General features: G+C 37.1%; 3 protein-coding genes across 3 annotated transcripts; all 3 read right to left on the bottom strand.

Moving 5' to 3' along the window:
• Positions 1 to 3: 3 nt before the first annotated feature.
• Positions 4 to 1,034, bottom strand: LOC147470520 (uncharacterized; the record flags this gene model as incomplete). The annotated part of the gene is given in 2 exon segments (XM_086543711.1): positions 4 to 108; positions 111 to 1,034. Coding segments are annotated over 2 exon segments (1,029 nt in total), but the record flags the coding sequence as incomplete, so codon positions are not given.
• A 6,980-nt stretch (positions 1,035 to 8,014) lies between these two features.
• LOC147470519 (uncharacterized) lies at positions 8,015 to 9,440 on the bottom strand. The gene has a single exon (XM_086543981.1). The coding sequence runs from the start codon at positions 9,308 to 9,310 to the stop codon at positions 8,114 to 8,116; it is 1,197 nt and encodes a 398-aa protein (XP_086400107.1). The 5' UTR covers positions 9,311 to 9,440; the 3' UTR covers positions 8,015 to 8,113.
• Positions 9,141 to 12,068, bottom strand: LOC122247896 (uncharacterized; the record flags this gene model as incomplete). Its single annotated transcript, XM_086543710.1, has 2 exons — positions 9,141 to 9,277; positions 10,963 to 12,068. A coding segment is annotated over one exon (1,095 nt), but the record flags the coding sequence as incomplete, so codon positions are not given.
• Between the last annotated feature and the right edge of the window lie 928 nt (positions 12,069 to 12,996).

The following is a 12,996-nucleotide window of genomic DNA, read 5'->3' as shown; positions in this document are numbered from 1 at the left end:
CCTCATTATATCCTTCGTCCATCGTCTTAATGTGTCCCTTGATGCTGGTTTACCGTATGATTTTGTATTTATGAACAAAGAGGTTTAGTTTATTTTGTTTTTTTTTTTTAAACTTTCCCCCTTTTTTCTGAAGTCTTTTCCAAATATTGTCTGAGTGCTGTGTGTACACACAACCTCTTATCGGGTGCATAAGCCTTAAAACTGATTTGTGATAGATGTCTCTTTGGTCCTGAAGTCTTTAGCATATCTCCAATAGTAAATACTACCTTAGAATGGGTAATATTCATATTCCTTACATTTAACTTATGTAATGTTTGACAACGTTGCCCGGATAAGATCAGCATTAGCATTACTAATTTCCTGGATAATTGATTAATCCTAAGATGTTTGTTCGGTCCTAATGTCTTTATATATTCAAGCACAACCTCAGGATCCCATGTTACGTTATATCTAGGGAGAGCCGGCCTCTCTTGAAAAACTGCCTTCATAAATCTGGATACCAACAAGTGTTGACCTGCTGGTTTACCGTCAATATTCCCAATCGCAGAAATAGAAGATCGTAATGTATTCATGGAGCTATATTTTTTCCCTTTCTTGTATTCAATGAGAAGGAATTCCAGAAGTACACCTACAGATGGTTGAAAAGGATTAACTTTCCCTTGGATACAAAATGACATCCATTTCTCGATATGCGACCTATATTGTAATTTTGTTGTATTTCGCCATGACCCAAGTAAAAAGGTTGCAACTTCTGGCGAAAGGCCTTGACTTTCGAAAGATCTCCTGATAGCACCATCGCTGTGAGTCTCAACATTGCAGCTCGAGGATGTTTGCGATATGGGTCCTGTGGAAGAGTGAGGCAGTTCCGAGGCAATATTACAGGATCCTCCACTAATAATTGCAGTGCTCTTGGGAACCAGACTCTTGTCGGCCAAAGAGGAAGAATTACTAAAAGAGTCGCTCTTTCCTCTTGCATTTTCTGGATCATTTTCCCGATAATACTGAAAGGTGGAAAGGCATAGTTGAAACCACATGACCAAGGTATGGTAAAGGCATCGATATAAGAAGCATCAGGATCTGGTTTCCAAGCTACAAACTTACATAATTGACATTAATCCTGGTGGCAAACAAGTCTAATTCTGGCACAAAATAGTTTTTGCATAAAGCAGAAAAGATGTTACGATCGAGCATCCATTCTATATCATTATTCTTTATTCGTGACTCCCGGTCTGCTTCAATATTCTCCGAACCTTTAATATACTCGGCTGATAATGTGATGCCTCTCATGTTTGTCCATTCAAAAATCTGTTCGACAATCGTCAATAACGATACTTTATTACTTGCGCAGCGATCAATGCAAGCTATGACTGTCGTGTTGTCTGACCTCAATCTAACGTGAGTGTCTCTATATTCTCTGCATAAAGATTTTAGCCCCAACAATACAGCCTTCAATTCCAAACAATTTATATGATTCAATTCATCACTATTCCAATTTCCACCAGTTACTATAGAGCCTAATTTCGCTCCCCAGCCTGTTAGTGAGGCATCCGTACGAATTTCTAAATCAGGAGGAGGATTTATGATAGATTTAGTCTGATAAGTGATGTTATCGACCCACCAGCGAATCAAGTCACGAGAATGTACATCTAAAAAGGTGTGTGCCTCATAATCTCCCTTGCTCTTAATAAGTGCCATATTCCGAACGATCTCCAAGTATTTATAATGTAACGGTGCCTGAGGAACGGCAACACCCGCAAACACAACCAATCCGATAAACGAAGATAATTCATGCAAAGTAGTCGTTTTCTTATTCAGTGATAAACTACCCTCATATCGAATCCGCTTCATTTTATCATCAGGCAATGCTACCGCCATGTTGATCGAGTCTAGAAGAACGCCCAGAAATTTCACTCTTTGAGTAGGAACCAAGATCGACTTTACGATGTTAATTGTCAGACCTAATGAATCAAAGAATTGCATTGCATAATTCACGTTATACAACAGCTCCTCCTTCGATGAAGCAATAAAAATACAGTCGTCAATGTAACACGATATTAACATTCCTAATTTTCGCAAATATGCCAGTGCCGGTTTTAACAACTTTGTAAACAATCTAGGGGCTGATGATAAGCCCTGAGGGAGAGAAGCAAACTGGTAGTGAGCATTATTCCATAGAAAACGAAGCCACCTTCTTTGGTCTGGCTTAACAGAAATAGAGAAAAAGGCATGTTTAAAGTCAATGGTCATGAAATAACAATTTGGGGATATCATAGATAAAACATCCGCAATGGTCTCCATCTTAAAATGAATGAAAGTAATGAATTCATTTAGCTCTCTAAGATTCAATATAACTCTAGCAGAGCCATCTTTCTTGATTGTGGGGAAAATATTCGAATAAAAAACATGAACCTTGTGATGGTCTACTACATTCCTCGACTATACCACAACCAATAAATTCTAACATGGCTAAGTCTAAGGCCTGTTGATTCTTACGAGAGAAAACAAGTGAGTTTGGAGGTTTGTCTTGAGTTGGCAACTGATCAAAGGAGATAACGTTGCCTGAAATTATATCATGAATTAATTTATCCCCTGTTAACGCTTTCCACCGATCGTTATATAAATAAACCTTTCCCCCTATAAAGTTTTTAGGGGTGTTAACTGGTTCGTATATAATACATGTGCTCACCTGGGACGGTGTTAACGGGGGTGCCTGTTGTACGGTTTCCTCCCCTGAGACTGTTTCTGGCCTAAAAAAGGCTTATAATTGTACCTAGATGGGGGATTTCCCTGGTTATAGGTTTTGTCAACCTGTCTCTTGTTATAGTAAGGCTTGAATCTCCTGGGTTGGTCGTGCAGGTTGGTTTTCTGTTTATATTGAGGCCTCCCAGCTTTTTTGTCTTGTGTATCTCATCACATTTTTTGACAACATCAAAGGGGAAAAGTTCATTTGTTCCAACTTCACAATCCCATCTAGTAAGGTGGGTTAGAGCCGAGTCATTCACGTGAATACGAGCCACTTCTTTTCGTATATGATTAAGATAATTGAAGGCAGCAGCCAAAAGCCTCAGGCTATCGTTCAAACTTGTAAGATAGAAGTTTGTTGGGTGATTTTTCTTCTCTCCTAAATCACTTAACAGCTTAGCAATGGGGACAATGGCTTTGGATATGAGGCAATTTGTCCGTGTAAGACGGGCATCAAGAAGTTTCCCACCATTGTTCAAAGCCTGGGTGATGTCGTTATTTGTGACGGGTACTTTTAAGTTGTCCACATTGGCAGGAAGTTTAATTTTTGCAGCCGTGGCTTTCACAGAGTCATCACTTGGTCTTCGACGTAAACTGTCGTTTAGAATGTTGGCCAGCTTGTCTGATAATGCCTCACCCTTTTCTTCTTCTCCAAGAAAAGACCCGGCTAAATCCACTAAAGCCTTTTGAAATTCACTGTGATCTGAATTATTAAGCTGGGCAGGGCTGATGACTTCATCCAAACGATCTAAAGGGTCGGGCCCAGTAGTATCACTGTCGGTAATTTCGCCATCAGACAGCGAAATATCATGAGGACGGTGAACAGAATTAGAAGTCTCAGGCTCTGAACGAGTGAAGTTGTTAATAAAACCACTCAGTAGCTTTAATAGAGTCTTCTTTATTTGTCTGTGCCTTTGAACTATGTTCCTTGGAACTGTTCTTATCGCCTTTCTTGCCTGAAGAACGCCTTGGCGATTCAGGTTTATTGCTACCCCGCTCCGACATACCACCTTCCTGTAAAGCAGACAGGCAAGTGGAAGTGACAGCAATCACAAACGAGTATTTTAAGCATTTTTGGCTATTTTCAGGGTCGTGTCATTTTTTTTAGTGCACCTTTTTTATCTCAATTGCTAAATCTTTTAATATAACAAAAAGCAGCGCATTTAACTATGATCCGTTTCATTATCAGAATGGCTCAAACGTGTATTTTAAGCATTTTTGGCTATTTTCAGGGTCGTGTTATTTTTTTTAGTGCACCTTTTTTCTCTTAATTGCTAAATCCTTTAATATAACAAAAAGCAGCGCATCTAACTATAATCCGTTTCATTATCAGAATGGCTCAAACGTGTATTTTAAGAATTTTTGACTATTTTCAGGGTCGTGTCATTTTTTTTTTTTTTAGTGCACCTTTTTTCTCTCAATTGCTAAATCCTTTGATATAACGAAAAGCAGCGCATCTAACTATAATCCGTTTCAGTATCAGAATGGCTCAAACGTGTATTTTAAGCATTTTTGGCTATTTTCAGGGTCGTGTATATTACTGTCATTTTTTTTTTAGTGCACCTTTTTTCTCTCAATTGCTAAATCTTTTAATATAACGAAAAACAGCGGATTTAACTTTAATCCGTTTCATGATATGAATGGCTCAAACGTGTATTTTAAGCATTTTTGGCTATTTTCAGGGTCGTGTATATTACTGTCATTTTTTTTTTAGTGCACCTTTTTTCTCTCAATTGCTAAATCCTTTAATATAACGAAAAGTAGCGCATCTAACTATAATCCGTTTCATTATCAGAATGGCTCAAACGTGTATTTTAAGCATTTTTGGCTATTTTCAGGGTCGTGTCATTTTTTTTTTTTAGTGCACCTTTTTTCTCTCAATTGCTAAATCCTTTAATATAACAAAAAACAGCGCATTTAACTATAATCCGTTTCATTATGAGAATGGCTCAAACGTGTATTTTAAGCATTTTTGGCTATTTTCAGGGTCGTGTATATTACTGTCATTTTCTTTTTTTTAGTGCACCTTTTTTCTCTCAATTGCTAAATCCTTTAATGTAACGAAAAGCAGCGCATCTAACTATAATCCGTTACATTATCAGAATGGCTCTAACGTGTATTTTAAGCATTTTTGGCTTTTTTTCAGGATCGTCACTTTTTTTTTCTTGCACCTTTTTTTCGCAATTGATTTTTCCTTTAATATAACAAAAATCAGTGAATTGAACTGTAATCCGTTTCATTATCAGAATGGCTCAAACATGTGTTTTAAGCATTTTTGGCTATTTTCATGGTAGTGTATATTACTGTCATTTTTTTTTTAGTGCACCTTTTTTCTCTCAATTGCTAAATCCTTTAATATAACGAAAAGCATCGCATCTAACTATAATCCTTTTCATTATCAGAATGGCTCAAACGTGTATTTTAAGCATTTTTGGCTATTTTCAGGGGCGTGTATATTACTGTCATTTTTTTTTTTAGTGCACCTTTTTTCTCTCACTTGCTAAATCCTTTAATATAACGAAAAGCAGCGCATCTAACTATAATCCGTTTCATTATCAGAATGGCTCAAACGTGTATTTTTAGCATTTTTGGCTATTTTCAGGGTCGTTTCATTTTTTTTTTTTAGTGCACCTTTTTTCTCTCAATTGCTAAATCCTTTAATATAACGAAAAGCAGCGCATTTAACTATAATCCGTTTCATTATGAGAATGGCTCAAACGTGTATTTTAAGCATTTTGGGCTATTTTCAGGGTCGTGTATATTACTGTCATTTTCTTTTTTTTAGTGCACCTTTTTTCTCTCAATTGCTAAATCCTTTAATGTAACGAAAAGCAGCGCATCTAACTATAATCCGTTACATTATCAGAATGGCTCTAACGTGTATTTTAAGCATTTTTGGCTTTTTTTTCAGGATCGTCATTTTTTTTTCTTTGCACCTTTTTTTTCGCAATTGATTTTTCCTTTAATATAACAAAAATCAGTGAATTGAACTGTAATCCGTTTAGTTATCAGAATGGCTCTAACGTGTATTTTAAGCATTTTTGGCTTTTTTTCAGGATCGTTATTTTTTTTTCTTGCACCTTTTTTTTCGCAATTGATTTTTCCTTTAATATAACAAAAATCAGTGAATTGAACTGTAATCCGTTTCGTTATCAGAATGGCTCTAACGTGTATTTTAAGCATTTTTGGCTTTTTTTCAGGATCGTCATTTTTTTTTCTTGCAACTTTTTTTCGCAATTGATTGTTCCTTTAATATAACAAAAATCAGTGAATTGAACTGTAATCCGTTTCGTTATCAGAATGGCTCTAACATGTATTTTAAGCATTTTTGGCTTTTTTTTCAGGATCGTCATTTTTTTTTTCTTGCACCTTTTTTTTTCGCAATTGATTTTTCCTTTAATATAACAAAAATCAGTGAATTGAACTGTAATCCGTTTCGTTATCAGAATGGCTCTAACGTGTATTTTAAGCATTTTTGTCTTTTTTTCAGGATCGTTTTTTTTTTCTTCCTCCTTTTTTTTTCGCAATTGATTTTTCCTTTAATATAACAAAAATCAGTGTATTGAACTGTAATCTGTTTCGTTATCAGAATGGCTCTAACATGTATTTTAAGTATTTTTGGTTTTTTTTGAGGATTGTCTTTTTTTTTCTTGCACCTTTTTTTTCGCAATTGATTTTTCCTTTAATATAACAAAAATCAGTGAATTGAACTGTAATCCGTTTCGTTATCAGAATGGCTCTAACGTGTATTTTAAGCATTTTTGGCATTTTTTCAGGATCGTCATTTTTTTTTTTATCTTGCATCTTTTTTTCGCAATTGATTTTTCCTTTAATATAACAAAAATTAGTGAATTGAACTGTAATCCGTTTCGTTATCAGAATGGCTCTAACGTGTATTTTAAGCATTTTTGGCTTTTTTTCAGGATCGTCATTTTTTTTTTCTTGCACCTTTTTTTTCGCAATTGATTTTTTCCTTTAATATAACAAAAATCAGTGAATTGAACTGTAATCCGTTTCGTTATCAGAATGGCTCTAACGTGTATTTTAAGCATTTTTGGCATTTTTTCAGGATCGTCATTTTTTTTTCTTGCACCTTTTTTTTCGCAATTGATTTTTCCTTTAATATAACAAAAATCAGTGAATTCAACTGTAATCCGTTTCGTTATCAGAATGGCTCTAACGTGTATTTTAAGCATTTTTGGCTTTTTTTCAGGATTGTCATTTTTTTTTTCTTGCACCTTTTTTTTCGCAATTGATTTTTCCTTTAATATAACAAAAATCAGTGAATTGAACTGTAATCCGTTTCGTTATCAGAATGGCTCTAACGTGTATTTTAAGCATTTTTGGCATTTTTTCAGGATCGTCATTTTTTTTCTTGCACCTTTTTTTCGCAATTGATTTTTCCTTTAATATAACAAAAATCAGTGAATTGAACTGTAATCCGTTTTGTAGTAGTTCGGGACGCCCTATACCCGTGGCGAATAGGCGTAGTGCCGTTGAATACCAAATAGACGTCCTGCCTACCACTAAATGTAGTGTGCAGATATACTTAATGACAGTGCAATGGTTCAATGCCAAATGAGTATAATATGGAGATGTGTGATGATGAGTATATGCATAGAATTAGCCCGCTTGGCACCCAGTTATACGTCTGGGAACGTCATGTGTGTGTGGGGGTGTAAGAATCGTGTGCAAGAGAGTGTAAGGGAAAAACAGGAGTGTGGGCGTGGATGTATGTGTGTATAATATGCGTGTATGAAAGTGGTTTGGTAGCGTGCGAACCGAGGGGGCGTGGTGGGTGTATGAGATGTGTGAATGTATGAACGAATAACTGAACGAATGTGTGAGTGAGTAAATAGTTGAGAGACTGCGTGCTAGAACCGACTCGATGTGTACTAATTATAAGATTAAGCGAATACTCACCGAGTGTGAAGGTTAATCTTAATTTCACGAGCGTTTTACTGCGTCACTTAGGCACTAAATGAGATGTTCCCCGACCGGTTCCCCACTCAGTCTTCAGAGTGTAGTTTTGAGTGAACCAGAAATTTTGATGTGATTGTATATTTTATTAAAGGGGTGGGTATGGGAGGACATTTAGTGCCTAAGTGACGCAGTAAAACGCTCGTGAAATTAAGATTAACCTTCACACTCGGTGAGTATTCGCTTAATCTTATAATTTCACTTCGCTCGTTTGACTGCGTACTAAGGCACCCAATGAGAGGTTTAGAGTGGTTACTCAAAACTACTACACATACATAAAGGAAAATGCAATTGAACAAAACCTTTTATTACCCAAATTTTACACAGTAATATGTACAAATACATAGCCAATCTGAATTGTTTTTACATAAAGCTAGCTAATAGCTTTATATTATGCTAATACAGCATCTTCAAAGTGTAAATCTTTAACAGGCTTGTGATAATATTTTGTGAAGGTGGATTTCTTGGACCAACCTATTGTTTTTATGATGGTTGACAGAGGCAGATAAGCCGCTGCCTTGCTTGATGAGGCTGACCTAGTCGAGTGAGGAGCGAAGATTGATAAATTGATCCCAGCATCCCTCATTATATCCTTCGTCCATCGTCTTAATGTGTCCCTTGATGCTGGTTTACCGTATGATTTTGTATTTATGAACAAAGAGGTTACTTTCCCCCTTTTTTCTAAAGTCTTTTCCAAATATTGTCTGAGTGCTGTGTGTACACACAACCTCTTATCGGGTGCATAAGCCTTAAAACTGATTTGTGATAGATGTCTCTTTGGTCCTGAAGTCTTTAGCATATCTCCAATAGTAAATACTACCTTAGAATGGGTAATATTCATATTCCTTACATTTAACTTATGTAATGTTTGACAACGTTGCCCGGATAAGATCAGCATTAGCATTACTAATTTCCTGGATAATTGATTAATCCTAAGATGTTTGTTCGGTCCTAATGTCTTTATATATTCAAGCACAACCTCAGGATCCCATGTTACGTTATATCTAGGGAGAGCCGGCCTCTCTTGAAAAACTGCCTTCATAAATCTGGATACCAACAAGTGTTGACCTGCTGGTTTACCGTCAATATTCCCAATCGCAGAAATAGAAGATCGTAATGTATTCATGGAGCTATATTTTTTCCCTTTCTTGTATTCAATGAGAAGGAATTCCAGAAGTACACCTACAGATGGTTGAAAAGGATTAACTTTCCCTTGGATACAAAATGACATCCATTTCTCGATATGCGACCTATATTGTAATTTTGTTGTATTTCGCCATGACCCAAGTAAAAAGGTTGCAACTTCTGGCGAAAGGCCTTGACTTTCGAAAGATCTCCTGATAGCACCATCGCTGTGAGTCTCAACATTGCAGCTCGAGGATGTTTGCGATATGGGTCCTGTGGAAGAGTGAGGCAGTTCCGAGGCAATATTACAGGATCCTCCACTAATAATTGCAGTGCTCTTGGGAACCAGACTCTTGTCGGCCAAAGAGGAAGAATTACTAAAAGAGTCGCTCTTTCCTCTTGCATTTTCTGGATCATTTTCCCGATAATACTGAAAGGTGGAAAGGCATAGTTGAAACCACATGACCAAGGTATGGTAAAGGCATCGATATAAGAAGCATCAGGATCTGGTTTCCAAGCTACAAACTTACATAATTGAGCATTAATCCTGGTGGCAAACAAGTCTAATTCTGGCACAAAATAGTTTTTGCATAAAGCAGAAAAGATGTTACGATCGAGCATCCATTCTATATCATTATTCTTTATTCGTGACTCCCGGTCTGCTTCAATATTCTCCGAACCTTTAATATACTCGGCTGATAATGTGATGCCTCTCATGTTTGTCCATTCAAAAATCTGTTCGACAATCGTCAATAACGATACTTTATTACTTGCGCAGCGATCAATGCAAGCTATGACTGTCGTGTTGTCTGACCTCAATCTAACGTGAGTGTCTCTATATTCTCTGCATAAAGATTTTAGCCCCAACAATACAGCCTTCAATTCCAAACAATTTATATGATTCAATTCATCACTATTCCAATTTCCACCAGTTACTATAGAGCCTAATTTCGCTCCCCAGCCTGTTAGTGAGGCATCCGTACGAATTTCTAAATCAGGAGGAGGATTTATGATAGATTTAGTCTGATAAGTGATGTTATCGACCCACCAGCGAATCAAGTCACGAGAATGTACATCTAAAAAGGTGTGTGCCTCATAATCTCCCTTGCTCTTAATAAGTGCCATATTCCGAACGATCTCCAAGTATTTATAATGTAACGGTGCCTGAGGAACGGCAACACCCGCAAACACAACCAATCCGATAAACGAAGATAATTCATGCAAAGTAGTCGTTTTCTTATTCAGTAATAAACTACCCTCATATCGAATCCGCTTCATTTTATCATCAGGCAATGCTACCGCCATGTTGATCGAGTCTAGAAGAACGCCCAGAAATTTCACTCTTTGAGTAGGAACCAAGATCGACTTTACGATGTTAATTGTCAGACCTAATGAATCAAAGAATTGCATTGCATAATTCACGTTATACAACAGCTCCTCCTTCGATGAAGCAATAAAAATACAGTCGTCAATGTAACACGATATTAACATTCCTAATTTTCGCAAATATGCCAGTGCCGGTTTTAACAACTTTGTAAACAATCTAGGGGCTGATGATAAGCCCTGAGGGAGAGAAGCAAACTGGTAGTGAGCATTATTCCATAGAAAACGAAGCCACCTTCTTTGGTCTGGCTTAACAGAAATAGAGAAAAAGGCATGTTTAAAGTCAATGGTCATGAAATAACAATTTGGGGATATCATAGATAAAACATCCGCAATGGTCTCCATCTTAAAATGAATGAAAGTAATGAATTCATTTAGCTCTCTAAGATTCAATATAACTCTAGCAGAGCCATCTTTCTTGATTGTGGGGAAAATATTCGAATAAAAACATGAACCTTGTGATGGTCTACTACATTCCTCGACTATACCACAACCAATAAATTCTAACATGGCTAAGTCTAAGGCCTGTTGATTCTTACGAGAGAAAACAAGTGAGTTTGGAGGTTTGTCTTGAGTTGGCAACTGATCAAAGGAGATAACGTTGCCTGAAATTATATCATGAATTAATTTATCCCCTGTTAACGCTTTCCACCGATCGTTATATAAATAAACCTTTCCCCCTATAAAGTTTTTAGGGGTGTTAACTGGTTCGTATATAATACATGTGCTCACCTGGGACGGTGTTAACGGGGGTGCCTGTTGTACGGTTTCCTCCCCTGAGACTGTTTCTGGCCTAAAAAAGGCTTATAATTGTACCTAGATGGGGGATTTCCCTGGTTATAGGTTTTGTCAACCTGTCTCTTGTTATAGTAAGGCTTGAATCTCCTGGGTTGGTCGTGCAGGTTGGTTTTCTGTTTATATTGAGGCCTCCCCAGCTTTTTTGTCTTGTGTATCTCATCACATTTTTTGACAACATCAAAGGGGAAAAGTTCATTTGTTCCCACTTCACAATCCCATCTAGTAAGGTGGGTTAGAGCCGAGTCATTCACGTGAATACGAGCCACTTCTTTTCGTATATGATTAAGATAATTGAAGGCAGCAGCCAAAAGCCTCAGGCTATCGTTCAAACTTGTAAGATAGAAGTTTGTTGGGTGATTTTTCTTCTCTCCTAAATCACTTAACAGCTTAGCAATGGGGACAATGGCTTTGGATATGAGGCAATTTGTCCGTGTAAGACGGGCATCAAGAAGTTTCCCACCATTGTTCAAAGCCTGGGTGATGTCGTTATTTGTGACGGGTACTTTTAAGTTGTCCACATTGGCAGGAAGTTTAATTTTTGCAGCCGTGGCTTTCACAGAGTCATCACTTGGTCTTCGACGTAAACTGTCGTTTAGAATGTTGGCCAGCTTGTCTGATAATGCCTCACCCTTTTCTTCTTCTCCAAGAAAAGACCCGGCTAAATCCACTAAAGCCTTTTGAAATTCACTGTGATCTGAATTATTAAGCTGGGCAGGGCTGATGACTTCATCCAAACGATCTAAAGGGTCGGGCCCAGTAGTATCACTGTCGGTAATTTCGCCATCAGACAGCGAAATATCATGAGGACGGTGAACAGAATTAGAAGTCTCAGGCTCTGAACGAGTGAAGTTGTTAATAAAACCACTCAGTAGCTTTAATAGAGTCTTCTTTATTTGTCTGTGCCTTTGAACTATGTTCCTTGGAACTGTTCTTATCGCCTTTCTTGCCTGAAGAACGCCTTGGCGATTCAGGTTTATTGCTACCCCGCTCCGACATACCACCTTCCTGTAAAGCAGACAGGCAAGTGGAAGTGACAGCAATCACAAAAGGCGCAAAAATGTAGCCACAAAACACTAACAGCTTGCTGTTGTGTGTAAAGAATTGATGGCTTACCAGTCAATTCTATAGAAAGTATCCAAAGTCCAGACGATCTCTCAAAAAAACGAAGTGAGGAAGAGCTCCACCCGGTGTGTTGACTGGGCAGGGTCAAGTGGTGAACTGAGTGGGGAACCGGTCGGGGAACATCTCATTGGGTGCCTTAGTACGCAGTCAAACGAGCGAAGTGAAATTATTCATACATGTGCGAGTCTTCAGAGTAATCAACATGTAGCTGGAGATTTCAACCATAGGTAAATAGTAATCCTAGAATCCATCATCTGAGGCGACTTCAACTCTCAGGTAAGTAGTAATCCAAACCTTTAAAAACAATGAAACCAGCTTCCAGCTAAGTACATAAGTTTCTTCTGTGACCAAGTTTCTTTTTAATAATTTATAAATCAATAGGCCAGGAGTATACCCATCGCTCATTCACATATACTGGTGCAATAGATTTAATTTGATAATTATTTTAACGTATGCTCAACCTGCCAGTATTATCAAGATAGAGTTGTATTATTATACTATTGTTAATATCTTTTTTCTTTTCCAGATACAGAATTCAAGTTAATCTTTATATTCGGATAAAATATTTGAATAATTCTCTTCAGATGGAAAGCTGAAATTGATCTCTTCGTTTCAAATACAATATTCAGATTAATACTTTTTTTTCAGTTTTAAGGTAAAGTATTTCGTATCCTCCTTCAGCCAAAGTATCCACAATGAGAAACAAATTAAAATGATTTAAAATGAATATACAAACTTTAAAATAATAATCATTCACTCGGTATTTAAAACATATGATTCAGAAACACTTCACAGGTAATTTCGTTTATTATGTGCAGAAATACCGTAATCATTAAATAACAGAAT

Source organism: Penaeus japonicus, unplaced genomic scaffold, assembly GCF_977035675.1.
Source record: "Penaeus japonicus unplaced genomic scaffold, GWHDUDI00000001_assembly GWHDUDI00000014, whole genome shotgun sequence".
NCBI lineage: Eukaryota > Metazoa > Arthropoda > Malacostraca > Decapoda > Penaeidae > Penaeus > Penaeus japonicus.
The sequence above is the reverse complement of the archived record's forward strand: the minus strand, read 5'-3'. Positions and strand labels throughout refer to the sequence as shown.